The sequence below is a fragment of the Arvicanthis niloticus genome, chromosome 3, assembly GCF_011762505.2.
Source record: "Arvicanthis niloticus isolate mArvNil1 chromosome 3, mArvNil1.pat.X, whole genome shotgun sequence".
Lineage (NCBI taxonomy): Eukaryota > Metazoa > Chordata > Mammalia > Rodentia > Muridae > Arvicanthis > Arvicanthis niloticus.
The window spans coordinates 51,680,642-51,698,679 of record NC_047660.1 but is presented as its reverse complement, the minus strand read 5'-3'; the positions used below and the strand labels follow the sequence as shown (position 1 = coordinate 51,698,679).

At 45.2% G+C, this 18,038-nt stretch overlaps 1 protein-coding gene across 2 annotated transcripts in view; it reads right to left on the bottom strand.

Annotated features, from left to right (window-relative positions):
• The window catches only part of Dock5 (dedicator of cytokinesis 5), a 188,213-nt gene continuing 170,175 nt past the window's right edge, over positions 1-18,038 (bottom strand). For both annotated transcript variants that reach the window (XM_034497595.2, XM_076930800.1), the window contains 9 exons: positions 17,881-17,967; positions 14,979-15,155; positions 13,516-13,599; positions 12,575-12,712; positions 10,959-11,125; positions 7,026-7,194; positions 5,939-6,077; positions 5,136-5,236; positions 1-4,522 (listed from right to left, as the gene is read on the bottom strand). In XM_034497595.2, coding sequence (XP_034353486.1) covers positions 4,418-4,522; positions 5,136-5,236; positions 5,939-6,077; positions 7,026-7,194; positions 10,959-11,125; positions 12,575-12,712; positions 13,516-13,599; positions 14,979-15,155; positions 17,881-17,967 — 1,167 coding nt within the window. In that variant the 3' untranslated portion in view covers positions 1-4,417. The remainder of the gene's footprint in view (positions 4,523-5,135; positions 5,237-5,938; positions 6,078-7,025; positions 7,195-10,958; positions 11,126-12,574; positions 12,713-13,515; positions 13,600-14,978; positions 15,156-17,880; positions 17,968-18,038) is intronic.

Genomic DNA, 18,038 nt, shown 5'->3' with positions numbered 1-18,038 from the left:
TGAAAAGAAACAAACAGGCCTCAGATTTTATTAGTTCTGTGTAAGACAGACACCAGGATCCCACAGTAGACATCTCAACAGGCTCCTAAAATGAAATGCGCCAGAGGGCTCCTGAGTGTGAAGTGTCTTGAAGGAGCTGTCAATAGGGGAAAAGCCATAAACTCCATGATCTCATTTTATTAATCTAAGAACAGTAACCAGCTAAACACAAAACAAACTTTTAAAATACATTTCCATTTTTAATTTACAAAATAAATAACAACAAATATGAACAAAACTCTTCAACACACATCTTCCTAACTATCCATGTATGAAACCCAGTTAGTTATAAACTCATGGTGAAGGAATTTTGACAGGGTGAGCAACTTGCAAGAGGCAACGTAGGAGATGAGCTCAGGCGTGCATGTGGGAGTCTGAAGAGTCAGCTGGAAGTAATTATCCCCAAAGGAAAACTATTTCTTTCATAGCTAACAATGGATGGCTTGACTCGGAACCCACCCAAAGAGATGCTTCACTTTTGCCAATTTTTATTCCTTTGGCTGTACCCAGAATAGAACCCAGGACCTCACATAAGCTAAGCAAGTGAACTACACCTTCAGCAATTCCGATTTAAAATTTTGAATAACATACTTATGAAGGAATGAAAATGTCCAAGAAAACAGTAGTCATCCAGTGCCCCGAGGGACACAAGGAAAGTCTCATCCCCAATGAGGAACGGGAGATTGGCTCAGCAGCCTAGGTTAGTGATTCTGAAGACAAGCATCCATAGGCTACTGTGAGAATTAGGACAATTTGTACCAATACCTCAAAAATAGATGCTAGACTCATTAATATTCACAAATCTTTTGATCATAATAGCCAGGCATGGAAGGCTGAAAGCACCAGTAAGGATGAGAAATGTGGATTCCAGTTCAGACAGCAAAAACCTTTGGACAGAAATCTCACTTTGGTTTCCTTAGGAAAAAAAAAAAAGGAGGCCAGGTCAGAAAAGACCTGACCACATCCATGCAGTCCCAAATGTATAAGGAAGTGGACCTGTGACATGCGATATCATCTCTGTCGTCTTGTGTTGATCGGAGGGTCTTATCCCCTTTTCATTATACCTGAGAAGTGTAAGGGATAGAGGCACAAACTTGGAAGGACCTCCCAAGTATGTTTTACAGAATGGTGCTATTGGCACTCAAGTACCTTCTGGGAAACAGGACTCATGTCTGTCTGAGAAAAGGTCACCTGGATGTCTAGCTATCTAGTGATGTCTCTGTCTGCACTCCTGTGCTTTGTGTTCTCACTGTATGTAATTTGCATTTGAGTTGCAAAATGAAAACCTGCCCCTCAATTTGGAAGCAACTAGAAGGGAAAGACTCAACGTGGAAAGTGGTGACAAGGTGGTTATCGTCCCATCTCAGCTCCCACGACACACCTTGTTTTTCCCAGGGGATCTGCAGTGTGGCTAACTGTATAATTTCTCTGGCTAGAGAGATGACTTCATTTCTGGAGTCAAGCAAGGGGTGGAGGTAGAGGGAAGAGACAGCCCACTGCCAAGCAGCCTTATTTCAGGTTTCTTTGCCAAAAACTACGGACTTTCTTCTCCTACAGCACAGTAGAGGAAACTGCAGAGCAGGCTGTTTCTATTGAGTGTGCCAAGGGGGTTAGAACTGTGTCTGGCCTTCAGCGCATGTATACTGAATGAAATCTTTCCTTAAAAGAAAAAAAAAATCTCAAGGCAAGACAAGTCATCACGGTAGAAAAAGAAAAAAATAGAGAGATGTAACAATACCACAAACTCACAAGCCATCCATCAATATTCATTCATAAAGACTGTGATAATCTCAGGGCTGATTTCAGTGCCTTTCAATACCTCAGAGATCTTAGCAAGGGTAATAAAGACCAGTTTGTCCTGCCCCCCCCCTTTTGTCCTGTCTGTATTTAACATGTCATTACAGCCTTCAACTTAGTACTGACAATGACTCTTCTTCTAATCAAATTAACTCCTTTATCCATAGCTTCTTGGCCAGCTAGTTTTTATGTCAACTTGATACAAGCTTAATCTTAGCAAGAGAAGCCTTAACATACCTTCCCAAAGACGTCAATCTCCCAGTGCCTTGTAAACCAGCACCTACCTAGGACATCACCCAGAGTCCTTTGTGTCGAGGCAGCTGAAAGCTATTATTTTCATTAATATGGAAAGGGAATCATGGAAAAATGCCTCACAAGAAAAGGGGGCTGGCACATCTAGGCACTGACAGGTCCAGCTCTGCTCAGAGACCAGGTTGAGGACTCACTTCTGCTATTGTTCAATGCAAGAAACAGGCAGAGGATTTGTTTTTCTTTCCCCACCCAGTTTCTGTGTTTCAATGGCTGCCTGCAATGCATGGTGACATCTTCAAATCTTTTTCAGCTGGTTTGCTAGGGCTCTTCTCAGAAGTTCCAGGCTCCATGGAAGCCCTCTAGTACCCTTCTGGTGCCTTCTTGCTTCTCAGCAGGGCCTGGTTCTTTTTACTTAAAATAATCTTCATCTCTTATTAACCCTTCATGCAAATGGTGCCCCAGGCTGCCATCTAGTTTAGGGAAGACACATATCTGAATTCAGGCTCAAATACCCTGAAGAGAAATAAACTGTATCAGATCTTACCCAAGTCTAGTAGAGGAAAGTCATTGACTGCACTCCCTGCTCCACCTTAATCAGAACCCACAACCACTTGTGTGGGAGGAAATATTCCCCACTTTGAAAAGTGAGAAAACAAACACTTGGAGAATTTCAAGTGCAAAGTTAATGGTGACACCTGGGCTTTGAGACCAAAGTAGTTTGAAATTTCAGAGCCCGTGTGTTTTCCACGGCTGCATGCGGGCGCTCCTTGATCGAAGTCAAGAGATTCTGGTGGCATTTCTGGGATACGTATACTAACTTCTCTAGTGCTGTGCCAGGCATGCCTCTGTGTGTTTTGCTCCTTTGATAGCTGTGATGACCCGGGCTCATCGTCCTTAGCAAAGGCAGTGAGAGGAGGCGAGCAAATGCAGAGGACGATGTGCAAACGCACATCCTCACGACTAGAATCCCCCTGCTCACTTGAACTTGGAAAAAAGACTCAGGGCAAGGCCATGGAGTGATTCGAGAATGCCCAGGGTATACCCAAGCCACAGAAAGCTTTTGGTTTTGCCATCAACAACCAAGTCTGTTAGAACTATCTGGGGCTTTTCAAATACCATTCCCACTGGGCTAGGCAGTCAAGACCTTGTTAGAGATGCTATCTTGGGTACGTCGTATGTGAGCAAGCTGGGCTGTTAGTCAAAGCCTGAGGTCTACTTTTGGCATGAAGCCTCTATTTCTTTACCTGCAAAAATGAGGTGAGTGTGAGCATGTGCGTGCGCACGCGCATATGTGTGTGTGTGTGTGTGTGTGTGTGTGTGTATGTGTGTGTGAATTAAAAAACCCATCTAACTCAAAATATCGATAACATCTTGTGGTCATTTATGTCAACATAATATTTGGACATCCAAGTCACCCGAATTTTTCCTTCTGAAAGGAGTATGGCCATTAATTAGTACCATTAGTAATTAATCAAATTCACTCTATGATCAAGAGGAATAAATAATCAAAGGGAATATTGCACTGTATTTTCCAGGGTAAAATCAAGTAGTAGGCAGGGACCACTATCAGTCCAACAGAGTGTGGAAATGTAGCCGGTAGAGCCCAGGCTCCTACGTCCCCTCAGAGCTCAGGATTTGAGCTCAAAGGAAGAAGATGAGAAAGGAGTACCAAAGAGCATCGATGGAATCCAAGGGACAGCGAGGTACTGCTGTGTGGTGAGGGCCACTCTTCAGGAGAATGCCAGAACGTGAGTCTGCGATATCTCAGGAGAAGCCATCCACACCTGAGAGTGGCCCACGTCCGCTACACATTTGGAGTCTTTTCCTCAAAGGAGACAGCAGACATTATGGAAAGAGAGCCATGCTAGCCCCTGGAGTGTACTTGGCATCTGGCTCTTTCAGGAGGTTATACACATCAGGGATGTAAGCAGGAGAGAAGGAAGTCTTCAGCACAGCTGTCCAGAAGCTAACTGAGAAATCCACACAGGAGTCAGTGCTGGGGTTGTCCTCAACTCCACTATCCCTGTGTCACCACAGCGGAGCTGGCCGGGGCATCTGCAGATCTAGCAAGTCAGTGATTGAGGCCAACATGCCACCATGGAAAAGGGAGGACACTCGTTTGTTCATGCAGACAGATGGCCAGTGCCATGAGCTGAAGGGGATACGACTCAGCGTTCAGCCAGACAAAACAGTTCTGAGTTGCGGAGCCGTCTCAGTGACGGAAGCAGAGCTGGCAGCCAGCCCTGCATCATAGGCCACCCTTCCTGGGTGCCATTCTCAGGCAGCAGGGGTCCAAGGCACTCAGAGGTGCAGAGCCAGGGTGACAGCCTCACTGAGAGCCTGGCTCAGAAGAGAGGATGCCTGATTTCCGAGCCTTTGGAGGGGGTGGAGGAGGGGCTTTGGCATCTCTCCGGACAGGCAGGGGGGGAGCAATCTGGGGAGAAGACACATGGAATTAGATACAGTCTCTTGGTTATTTCTAAGTCATCTCTCATTCCATGCATCTGTGTCATTGTCGGGTTTGATGTGCATTTACTTATACCATCTGGACAAGACAAAAAGGGAATGATAATCATGGTTCTCTTCCCTGGAGCTAATCTCTCTCAATCTCTCTCTCTCTCTCTCTCTCTCTCTCTCTCTCTCTCTCTCTCTCTCTCTCTCTCTCTCTCTCATGCATCACCAATGTCTGGGTAGCTGGCCTATACTTAAGAAGCACTTAGTAAACATTTACTGAATGGAGCCATGAAACCCATCTGACTCTACTGCAGGACAGCCACCTGTTATTCAGAAGTCAGGCTTTGGTGTGAACTTGAACTCACTCATCTCACCACCAGTGTGGGAAGCAGAAAACATGCTTCCTTCAGTCATGTGACTATATGAAGCAGGCCTCTGGCATATTTTCCTTCCCATCTCCTGAGGCTTCAGGCACTGGCTAACGTGCCACGCGTGGGGGAAATCCTCCCCCCTTCACAGCTTGGACAATCCAGTGTTGTGTTCCCAGGGGTGGTGCTTGGTGGCCACACGGCCAGCAACTTTCGGGTTCCTACCTCAGCTGAGTTCCTCTGACTGCTCTCATACGGTTTGCTTTTCGGGGGAGGTGGAGGAGGGACAGAAGCCATCAGTCCATCCGTCTGCAAAGATGGGGAGCCTGGACATGATACAAAAGAGACAGAGTGAGGACTTACTCAGATACCTCATAAAAATAATGCTTGCCACCAGAGAACCTACACCAGTCTTATACACATCGCTGTGGCCATTTCTGAGGTTTCTATGGAAAGAATGGAGAAGATCTTGGTTCCCACATGACCACAAGTGTTCTTTAATTCAGTAGAAAGCTCCACATGGAATTCTGATGTGTAGATTCCAATGTGTACTAAGAGGAGGATGAGACTATTTTCTGACTTTAGGAAACTACTCTCAATCCCAAGTATTTAGGGAAATGCACATGCTCTGCAGGAACCGTCACTTGGCTGCACCTTACTCTTGACCAATGTCCCTATGTGGCACTGTCAGATGTGTCCTCCCTATGCCTCTGCACTATGGAAACCCTTGAGTTTTTCCCAAGTGCTGCAGACGCTAGTCTCAGGCTGGGTTTATTCATTGCCCTGAACAGGTCTAACTACTCAGTGTTAACTTGGTTCATGACACATGGTTGGAAAGGGTTAGGCAGACCCTTAGGATTGCTACTGAAATAAGTGCAGCCCCAAACTCCAGTCCTTTGATGATTCCGATGGCCACTGGACAGAATCACCTCTGCGACAGCCTCATGCGCTCTGTGGCTAGCTGCCCGGATTCAGAGCCATTCTCTATTTCTTAGCGGAATGACTCTAGGAGACATGGAAAAACTCACTTAGGGTCCTTGTGGCTTTGGGAGTGAGTGGAGGTGGGCTCAAGGCTGTAGACTGCAGAGGAGACGGACTGTGAAATGGTGTCAGCCGGCTGTCCACCAACTGGAGACTCTTTGGCCTTTGTGTTTTTTTGCCTGGGCTCTGAAGACAAAGGGAGAAACCAAAAACATTAAACACTCATTCATGGCGGACCTGGCTGACCTTAATCATACCTTAAATGCTGGACAGAAACTAACAGAAGGGCTTAATTCCAATGGCCTCTTTTCCTTCTGTTCTTGTATGTGTGGGTACACACACACACACACACACACACACACACACACACACACACACACACACGTGAGGACCAGCTTGCCTGGGTTATCTGACTCTACTCTTCTCCACTGTATAGCTAAACACAGCACTCAGTGTTTTATCTCGCTTAGCTACACACTGAAATTACATGCAAGCTGTGACATCCACCCAATCCTCACACTTGCTGTGGCGTGGCAAGTGCTTTACTTACTGACCCATCCTTCCTACCCTCTCCAATTGTCACTTTTAAGGTTACTGCATTGTTACACAGCAGGCTCTTGGCAGAGATACCTCCTCGGAAATACAGGTAACTTCTGGTCTAGCAACTGGCTTGATTCTGACCACATACTCTGAGCCATCTAAGTTGGAAAGAAACTACCTGGACTCTTAGCAAAAGTCTTGCAAACACCTAACAACTTGACATGGCTTCCAGAAGAGGAAAAGGCATCTGTTTTAAAGTTCAAAAGTGAAATGAAAATGTTTGCACTGACTCATGGCAAGAGCCACAGTTCCAAGTGCAAGCCGCGTGTTTACGCTGTGGGGATGAGATCTTGTGCCAATACTGACTTGGAGACTTGAGCCCCTCCAAATATGCCTTTCTTCCTGCCATCTGTGCTTTGACACCAGCACAGGCTGCGGTGTCCTGAGACTAGCTGCAGCCACTGTGATTCACTGCTGTGCAGTGAATGAATAGGTGCCAGCTGAGGGGCAGGTACCCAGCCAGTGTCTACTTGGTCGTCCCTCCTTCCCTCCCTCCCTCCCTCCCTCCCTCCCTCTCTCCCTCCCTCCATTTACCATCATATCAGGTTCTGGAGCTTTCTCTGCAATGACTTGTGACTTGCTCAGACTCCAGTCTTTCCTCTTGAACTTGCTAATCCGGTTCTCACTGTCTTCTTTGGGTGGCAGATCTTCAACTCTGGCACCTGATGAAGCTCTGCGTTCAAACAGTGGTTCCAGGATGGACCTGTCAGCCAGGAAGGAAAAAAGTTACCAAACATTAATCCCAGAATGATAAGACTTCACTCCAAAGAACCAGCAAGACCCTCAACTCCATCTTCACCCAGCTTATCAGGTTCCTAGAGTCTAATGACCAAGCAAACAACTCAGGGTAAAAGTACAGAAATAAGATTATCATATGAAAGGGAGAAAATATCAGTGAATAGTTATCCTCACCCACTATGTGTTATATATTTGTTCTCTTGTGGATATGTGCATCTGTGTACATGCCATATGCAGGCATGAAAGCATGCATGTGAAGGTCAGAGGTCAACACTGAGTGTCTTCCTCTATCACTTTCCACCTTGTTTTTCAAGACAGAGACTCTCGTTGAACCAAACTGATTGGCTGGACTGGCTGGCCAATGAGCTATCAGAATCTGCCCATTACCATTCAACTCTACCACTAGGGTTCTGTATGTGTGCTGTCACATCTGCCTTTGATGTGGGTGCTATGGATTCAAACCCAGGTCCTCACGCTTGTACAGTAGGTACTGATGGAACCATCTCCCCAGATCCCATCAATATTTATTCTTTCCTGGGAAGAGATAAGGACAGAACCCATAGAATAAAAGATTGGTACATATCTCATAGCTCTGTTGTGTGTCACAGCCTGTGAACTGGGGCTGCAGAGCCTGCATCAGTTCTACCCACAATTACTTGCTGGGTAACCTGGGTACAATGTCTTAGATTTGTGATCTGCAAAAATGTTTGGTACCAACAAGTGTTTGAAAAATGTCTACTAGTTATAATGAATGATAGATTCCCAAGTCCCATAATGAAAACTGGCCACTCATGAGTCACGATCAAACACTACACACAGAGGGGAAGCGCTGGATATGTAACAAGCACATTTCAGCTGAGGACAGACATCTTTGGTATTCAAAAATAGAAAGAGTAGCCTAACTTTTTTTTTTTTTTTAAATGTAAGACATAAATGGATATATAATGAAAAAATAAAGTCCAAAAGTTTAAAATTTGGTTTCACTAATTACTAAATAAGTTAAAGTAATTGCAGCCGAGGATGATGGCCTATAGTCCCAGGAACTTAGTAAGCTAAGGCAGGAGGATCGCTCAAGTCCAAGGGTTTGGAATTAGATTGGGGCAAAGTTTTGTTACAGTTTATCGTTGAGTTTCAATGCAAAAAAGTGGGTAACATAATAAGCTCATGTACAGGTCCCCTGTCATCAACAACGATCATCTCAGAGCTGGTCTTGTTTAGTCTACATACCCAGTTACAGCCCTCGGCACTCACTAAATGACTTGGGAGGGGCTGCCTGGTATTATATCTATATAGTTCCAGAGGGCATTTCTACAAGATAAGGTCTTGCGGTTTTTCATGACTGCAATCCTATCATTCCATAATCCCATGCAACAATCTTCAAATTAATTTCCCAGTTCTCTTACAATTATTTTAAATGGGTGGCTCGACTGAATTAGGATGCAGTTACGAGTTACTCTCTGTACTAGTTAGTACACTTAGTAGATTATTTTAAGCTTTCAAAAGTCTGTATCTCCTTTTCTGCAGTCTAGAATTAAGTATTGTCACTAGCTACGAGGATGCAGGATGGATAAACTCCAGGGAGGTCTGCTTGAAGCAGCACTGATTTCTATGGCTGTGCCTTCAGACTCCAAGGTCCTCTTTGTAGGTATTTGTTTGTTTGTTCTGTTGTTGCTTTTAGTCGGTATCACTCTGTAGTTGTGGTGGTTTGCATAAAAATGGCTCCCACAGGCTATGTTTGAATGCTCATTCATCAGGGAGTGGTACAGTTTGAGAAGGATTAGAAGGCGTGGCCCTGCCCTAGGAAGTGACATTGGGGGTGGGCTTAGAGGTTTCAAAAGCCCACACCCAGCCCAGACTGTCTCCCCCTCTTTCTGCCTGTGGATCAGGATGAAATTCTCAGCTACTGTTCCCACACCCTGAGTGATACCAAGCTCTACCATGCTGATAATGGACCAACCCTCTGTAAACAGACCCCCAACTAAATGCTTTCTTTGTAAGATTTGCCTTGGTGTCAGTGACTTTTTACAGCAATAGAATAGGGACTAAGATAATAGCTTAGGGTTGTCCTGAAATTTAAGAAATCCTCCTGTCTTAGCCTTTTGAGTGTTGGGATTGCAGGCCTGAGCCATAACACTCATCTGAAAGTTCTTTATCTCATTTCAAGGTTAACTTCTCCTTTTAAAAGTTCTACCTATAGATTGCTTTTGGCAATGTGGCCATTTTTACTAAATTAATCCTGCCAATCCAGGAGCATGGGAGATTTCCATCTTCTGAGATCTTCTTCAATTTCTTTCTTCAGAGACTTGAAGTTCTTGTCATACAGATCTTTCACTTGCTTGGTTAGATTCATTCACTCCAAGATACTTTATATTATTTGTGACTATTGTGAAGGGTGTCATTTCCCTAAATTCTTTTTCAGTCTGTTTATCCTTTGAGTAGAGGAAGGCTACTGATTTGTTTGAGTTGATTTTATGTCCAGCCACTTTGCTGAAGTTTTTAATTGGGTTTAGGAGTTCTCTGGTGGAAGTTTTAGGGTCACTTAAGTATACTACCATATCATCTGCAAATAGTGAAATTTTGACTTCTTCTTTTCCTATTTGTATCCCTTTGACTTCCTTTTGTTGTCTAATTGCTCTGGCTAGGACTTCCAGTACTATATTGAATAGGTAGGGTGAGAGTGGGCAGCCTTGTCTAGTCCCTGATCTTAGTGGGATTGCTTCAAGTTTCTCTCCATTTAGTTTGATGTTGGCTACTGGCTTGTATATTGCTTTTACTATGTTTAGGTATGGGCCTTGAATTCCTGATCGTTCATTTTAACATGAAGGGGTGTTGAATTTTGTCAAATGCCTTCTTAGCATCTAGTGAGATGATCATGTGGTTTTTTTCTTTGAGTTTATTTATGTGGTGGATTACATTGATGGATTTCCAAATATTGAACCATCCCTGCATTCCTGGGATAAAGCCTACTTGATCTTGATGGATAATTGTTTTGATGTGTTCTTGGATTCGGTTTGCGAGAATTTTATTGAGTATTTTTGCATCAATATTCATAAGGGAGATTGGTCTGAAGTTCTCTTTCTTTACAGAACCCATGTAAAAAGAGCTGGGCAAAGTGATGTGCACCTTGTCCTCAGCACTGCAGGCAAGGATGGGGACCTGGGCTCACTGGCCAGCCAGTGTAATCATAGAGTAAGTTCCAAGTTCAGTGAGAGATCATGCCTCAAAAGATCAGGTGGAGGGTAACTGAGGAAGATTCCTTGTCACCAACCTCTGGTCTCTATACATGCTTGCATGAAAGCACCCACATGTGCCTGTGCATGTGTGCGCACACACACAAACATGTACATGAGAAACTGTCTACAGGTGTTTCTAATAAACTGAATGTTAGAAACTTATGAAGAGGTTGTGTATGTGTGTGTGGTTTTGTATCATTTTCTACCTTTGGAATTTTGTAAGAGTATGGTTCTCTGACTAATTCATGAAGCAAAAAATGATACATAATGAGAAATTGTGCTGTGCCTACAAGGCAATTGTGTTCAGTAGGTGGTAAAATATAGATTTTTCATTTCATTTTTATTTTTTAGTACAGCATCGTCAGTGATGATCCTCATGAATAGAGGTGAAGGAGCCACAGCTATGAATCACTCTCCTCAAAGTCTCACGTTGGTGCCCAAAGCCGATGTCACAAGATATTGTCCTACCCTCCCCAAGTGCCAAGATCAGCCTTACCCATCGGATCCTGGCCTGGAGGATGCGTTGTCAGAAGAGTTGGAGGAGGTGGACACCACTGAGGAGGCCACAGAGGTGACAGACAGCCTGCGCAGCGTGGAGGACAGGATGTAGGGCAGGACCATTGAGCCTGCACGGCTTGGCTTCCTCTCTGTCATGCTGGGTGGCTGAAACACATGCAGCCCCTCAGGGTTAGGAGCCTGCAATGCGGCCAGCATGGTCTGGGGCAGCCACCCTGTTGGTCTTATGAAATCATGGCATGTTGACCCAAGAGCAAAGTCTAAGGAGGCCATAGAATTCAATCTGGGCAGGGGGAGTCTCCAGAAACCTGGGATTCCACTAGGGAATCACCATCCCCATGTAGTATCCTATTAAATTTGTTTTTAAACATTGGCTGGGTTGTAACAATGATCGAGGATAGCGGGTGGAAGGAAAGCTCAGTTTTATGGTCTAGGAACATGGGCACAAAAGACATGCGTGTGCCTAGACAGCAGTAGGGGGAGGCAAAGTATCAGGAAGGAAACTAAACTGGGCATTTTTGGTGATGAGTGGAGCAGCAGAATTTAGTTAGCTATGTAGCTCAGCCTGGCCTCAAGCTCACAGTCATCCTTCTGTCTCAGCCTTCTGGGTGCTAAGGTCACAAGTGTGCATCACCACGCCTGGCTGCCTGTGTACACTGATGACTGGAAGAGACAGTGGGAAAGGTCCTCTGGGGGAAACTCTAGTGGGGAGGTGTGCAGACCTCTGATTGGAGGAAAGAATTTGAAAGTCGAGTTCAAAACAAGACTGTCAGAGAGGGCAAGGTGAACTTGAGGACAAAAGAACACAGCAATGAGCCAGGACCAGTGACACCACTGATTGAGAGAGGGGAGGTTAGCAGCATGCTTCCCCTTAGCACTTGGGGGTGGAGAGGTGAGAAACCCACAAAGATGCAAGCCTCACAGAGTGTGTCAAAGATGACAGAGAAATCTGTCAAGTTTACAACTGTTCCTTCCCACAAAGCGTCAGATGATCAAACTTATACCAAACAGAAAAAGATCCAGAAATGCTATAAAAATCAGGCAGGACAGGAAGGAATGGCCAACACCTCTGAGTGTTCTCAAAGTGCCTGCCCAGTCCAGCCACCTTGGTGTATAGTGTCATCAGGCCATTTTTTTTTTTAAAAAAGAATTATGTGTATTTGTACACTATAGCTAACTTCAGACACAACAGAAGAGGGCATTGGATCGCAATGTAGATGGTTGTGAGCCACCATGTGGTTGCTGGGAGTTGAACTCAGGACCTCCGGAAGAGCAGTCAGTGCTCTTAACCGCTGAGCCATCTCTCCAGCCCAGGCCATTTGTTGAAACCGTAAACTGGGGCTCCGCCACATCTGTAAAATCTGAGGCTAGTTATCTGTGTTTCACAAGCTCTCTGTTCTGAAGGTCAATTAGGTTTGGAAATCTCTAGCCCAAGGATGGTTCATGTGACTAAAGGTAGAACACACTCACTCTCTCGTGCCTGCCCATCTGCACATCATACCTATGCTGGTGTGACTCCCATCTGGCATCTGAAACCCTGGGTAATATCATGAGAGAGACCCAGCAAAGTTCAAGGGCCATTTAGTCAAAGCGTACCAGCGTTATGACTCCATACAGCTTCTCTACTTTCTCCTTGAGTTCGCGGAAGCATGAAGAGAGGCGGTCATGCAGCGGCTTGAGCTGCTCCGTCAGCTTCTCCCCATGGATGCGGATCCCTTCCGTGAGCAGAGGTATCTGGAAGAAAGGTTATGAAAGAAAAGAGACACTGTTTGGGAAGGGAGTCAATTCAGATTCGGGGGTTTGGGCAAGAGGGTGGAGTTGGAGAGACTAGCAGACACAGAATTAACTAGTGAAAAGGTCACTTGTTAGTCAAGGGCTTGGGAACTCTGTCAAGGGAAAACAGAGAAGATCCAAAGACTCTAGAGAGGCCAACTGGCAAGGCTCATACAACTGAAGAGACTGAGTTTTCTAGCAGGATTTACAGAAACGATAAGAAAAAGAATGAGGTCGATATGTGTCAGCAAGAAACACAGGCTAGGAAACCAGACTTCAAAGTTCCCATGTGTGCTAATGTGTGTGTGTGTATGTGTGTAAATGTATGTGTGTACATGTGGAGGCTACAGGACAACCTCTCCTGTCATTCCCAGATGCCTCCCACCTAGTTTTGTTTTTTGAAGAAAGGGTGACTCACTGACTTAGAATTCACCAACTGGGAGAGGATGGCTGGTCAGTAAGTCCATGAAATCTGCCCTAATACTACAAGAGAGTACTGCCACACCTAGTCTCTGTCTCTCTCTGTCTCTCTGTCTCTGTCTCTCTCTCTCTCTCTCTCACACACAAACACACACACATGCATACTCACATACAGAGAGACAGAGATGTTGAGAGAGATAGACAGAGAGAGAGAAAAGGAGGGACCCCAGAAAGTGGCCTATAGCTACACTTAGGCTATGTAGCATGCCTTAGAGCCAAATGCAATGGACACCCATGGAGCACTGTGCACAGCTGTCCAGCTGCATGCCTCCCAGCCTACATACTTGTAAAGCAATCAGCCTCTTGAGGAGCTCCACCTTCTCCTGGTCTTCAGGATGCTCTTGTAAGTACTTTTCTGTAAAAAAAGCCTAAAGGAGAACACATGTGAATATTACTTATGACACACTGCTGATCGCAGAGAGAGGAAGACAGTTTCAAAGGGGAGAAAACGTCTTAGGTAACGACTGAATGTCCATCCTTTTCACAGGACCACATTTACTACACAGTGAATAATGAAGAGATATATATTAAACAAATTCCTCTCTCTATATATATATAGAATGGCTTCCCTGATCCCCAAACCCATCCCTTAAGTTGGGAAGTTTCCTCACTGCAGCTAAGAGAGGTGACACTTGTGTTCAAGAGCATACAGTGGCCAGTAGAAAACCAGAATGAGGTTACAGAAGTGACAGGCCACAGGACCTTCACTCTTCTGGGATACTGTGTACGAACAGAACTGAGAGTACCAGCCCATGTACCACTTTTTCAGGTCCCTTCTCTTTCTGTCCCATCTTCGCCCTCATCAAAGGAGTTTCCTGGCCACATGTTTAGTTATATTCAAGAAGAGGACTCTCAAAATATTCAGCCACTGAACATGTACCATAATAGCTATGATTCCTGTCTCTTAACAACTTTCCTTCGCCTAGGCTGAATTCACATCCTCCCATATAAATGATGCCAAACCCTATCCAGTGGACTACACATGGTCAGTATGCCTCTTATGCCTTTTCAGAGTAACAGATGCAGCATCCAGTTAGACAATGGTGAGCTGTGTGCCAGTTTGAATGAGCAATGACAGCCATAGACTCGTGCATCTGAACACTCAGAGCCCTCAGCTGGCGGTGCTCCATGGAGAGGTTATGGAACAGCTACGAGGTGGGGCCTTGCTGGAGGAAGTCCAGGTCCATCACAAGAATGAGATCTGGGAATTTACTCTCACTCCATTTCCTGTGCATGGATGGAAATGCGACCAGCTGGCTTCCAGCTCCTGCTACCATGACACACCGTTCCTTCCCCTATCATAATGGATTCTATGTCTCTGGTGCCATAAACCAAATAGACTCTTTCTTCATTAAGTTGCTTTTGGTCGTAATATTTCATTACAGCAGCAGAGAAGTAACTAATACAAGCTGAAACGTCTTTTGTACATACGACTTAGCTCAAGTCAGGATGGAGATTCCTGGAGACTCACTCTACATAAAGCATCTCTGCTTTCCCTAAAAGTGGCTTTCCCGGAAGTGCATCCTGAGCTCTGGGAGTACCCTGAACTGTCTTCCTCCCAGAGGACAGGATAGCAGGTGCATCCGCCAGAGTCACAGAGCCAGGCACTCTTTCACTGAGGCCTCACAAGACAATGTGAGGCCAGGGATAATCCTTGTGTAATTCCACATGCCCATTCAGGGAGGAGAGTGGCACATAACATGGAGGATGGCCTGTCCTTCTTGTGAGATTCGGGAGCAGGACTTACCTTTTCGTAGTTGGAGAATCCCCCCATGACAGCTGGGTCCACAATGCCGCTGAGCAGCATGGAGAGCGGGTGCACAGAGAGGGAATGGTCCCAGGCATGCTGCTGCACGCAGTTGCTGACCCTCTCGTTGGTCAGCTCCATGGTTTCTATGGCATTCTCCAAAGGGCTGATTTCTTCCTGAGGAATGAAGCAGATGGGAGAAGTAGCCGGGTGAGCTCCACTCCAAAGACCGAAATAACCTGATCATTCTTCTCAAGAGAGGGAAATTCTGCACAATCTGCAGGAGCGTTCAATTGTTAGGATTCTACACATTAGGGACCCCATGCTTTTCTATTGGTTAATTACAAAATTGGCTATTGAAAAATCTTAGGGAGTGGGATGCTGTAAACTGTGGGCTGTAGAAGACACTGTTTATTGGAGCAAAACATCTACACAAAATGTGTGAAGAAACCTAGATCTGCAGCAGCACTGTTTCTCAGTCAGTCCCATCTCAGAGGCTCCGAGGTGGTCGCTGGTTAGCAGATCTGAAACCCTTCTGCGCCACTGACAATGGAAAGTGTCCCCTGGAAAATTCAGGTGTCTCCATGGTAAGAAAAAGCAGGGGTCTTGGAATTCCTACATCCAGATCCTTGCCTCATCTCCTTAGGGTAGATCCTGCGGCCAATGGAAGTCAGAAAGAACAGGAAGACTCAAGAACACACTGAGTTTTAGATGAAGAAGCAATCACAGGAACTAGATTCTTCTTCCAGAAATGTCCTCAAAACCACATTTCCCAAAAAGCCAGCACCTTCATTTCATCTACTGTTGGCCACTCGGCCGCCTATTCCAGAATGTATTCCTAACATCTCTACCCAGAAACTGTGCTACATTTAAATAAATGATTTATCATTAGCACCAAGGAATACATCAAACTTCAGGTCATAATGGCCAAGAAATATTCTCTTCTTCCCTTCCCTTTACTTTCGTTGTTGTCCTGAGACAAGGTCTTACTACATTGCCCCTTTCACCCATTATGAGGACCAGACTAGCCTCATGCTAGCATGGGTCTTCTTGACTCATCCTCCCAAAAGCTGGTACAAGCATGTGCCACCATGTCCAGCTACAGGAGATGCCTGGGTCCCAGAATACCTCTTTTCCTCCTCTTTTCTCTATTGAGTATGAAAAGCAGTATGTGTGCATGCCAAAGTAGTGCTTCACACTGAGCAGCTGTACATGATCAGCTCAGGAATTATTTTTTAAATGCTTAATTTAATACTAAGTACAATGCTGTGCACCAGTTACAAAAGCGATGAATTACACAGCCAGCTCAGAAATATGTAGGAGGACTGGTTCTTGGATTTTTGAGGGCACCAAAATCTAAGGGTGCATGAATGCCTTGGTTCTAAAGTGATACAGTATTTATATATAATTTATGTATATATTTCTATATACTTAATTACTTTATTAGAGACAGGATATCATTATATCCCCCCTGGATATAGAATACAGAGTGTCTTAGAACTCATTATGTAGACCGGCTTGGCCTTGAACTCAGAGATCTACCTGCCTCTACCCCACAGGTATTAGGATTAACGGCATGTGCCATCACATCTGGCTTTGGATGACTGGTAGGACCTAAGGTTATAGCAATGGCTATTATACATTATCTAGGGAATAAGGCAAGGAAAGAGTCTGTATATATTTAGACTAGAGAAGCAGCTTGCTAGACCTAAATACATAGTACACTGTCCACAGGTGGTGAAGCCCATGGCTGGCTTAGTTGCTGAGACTGGAACTACACATTATGTGGTCTACTACAACTCAAACTAGTAGGAGTATGATAGTTTTAGTAGAAACTCAAGACTTTCAAATAGGGTGCATTAGAAATATGCCCAGAATGGTATGAGCACAAACACCACAAAGGACATCCACCCATGACTGGGTATTCTAGAGTTGGTTCCACAGAGAAGGTGGATCTCACACTTAACTTGATGGGAATAATACTGAGTGGTCAGAGGACATTGAGACCCACCTCCCTCAAACGACCCGATGTCATTAACTACATAAACCACCTAAGTCTTAGTTCTGACAGCTTCTCTCAGAGATGCGGAAGGAGATGGATGAAGGTGGGACTGAGTGGGAAGACCATAGACAGAGGTGGAGAGAGGAGGAAGACAGCCATGGATAGAGGCAGGCAGACATGAAAGGCAAGGAATACAAATGGATGGAAGTAGATGGAGATGGACGGAGATGAATGCAGGTGGCTAGAGATGAGAGCGGGCTCCATAGTGCAGGCACAGGGAAGCAAGCCACAGGAGGACTTGAAAGTAAGAACACATGAGACAGTCGGGTCTGCTCAGTGGGATCCACATTCTGGGGTCCTGAGAGACATTGGCTGAAAAGACCAAGGCAAACAGGCAACAAAAGACTTTTTAGTACAGCAGAGACCAGTATGGGATGACAACAATGCAAATACCTGGGGACGGAGAGGAGACAGATCAGATAAGTACTATAAAGGTTAAATGGCGCTTTGGGAAGGAGTGGGGCAGGGGTATGCCCGAGCTGAGAGCGAGAGGGGCTTCCGGAAAGATGGTGTGGTAAAGAGGCAGCTCTCCAGACACATCCCAGCACTGTTTCTGGGTACTGACAGCATTACAAAAGGAGACAACGCCTCTCAGGCCACCAAAGAGTCAGTCTCTGAGTGTGACCTTTCGGGTCGGTGTTGTCACATCAACTTTACAAAGTGGCCCTATTACACAAGTGTGCTTTTTATTTCGCCTCTAAAACACAAAGTTGGCCAGAGGGAGGCAAGCCAAGCCGGTGCAGGCTGCAGTGGAACGGAACAAAAGCAGTTATTATTTCTGCAGACAGAGAGATTCCCACCACACACCCCCTGCTGGAGTTACAACTTCAAATGACTCACTGTTGAAATATGTTTGACTTCGAACCACTTGAGAATCCCAGGGAAGGTATAGGCTGTCGTGTACGTGGTCCTTTCAATCCACATGGTCTGGTGCAAGAAAGAAAACACAAAATGAGACACTGGCCTGCTTCCAGATCATAACAGACCCCAAACCTCTG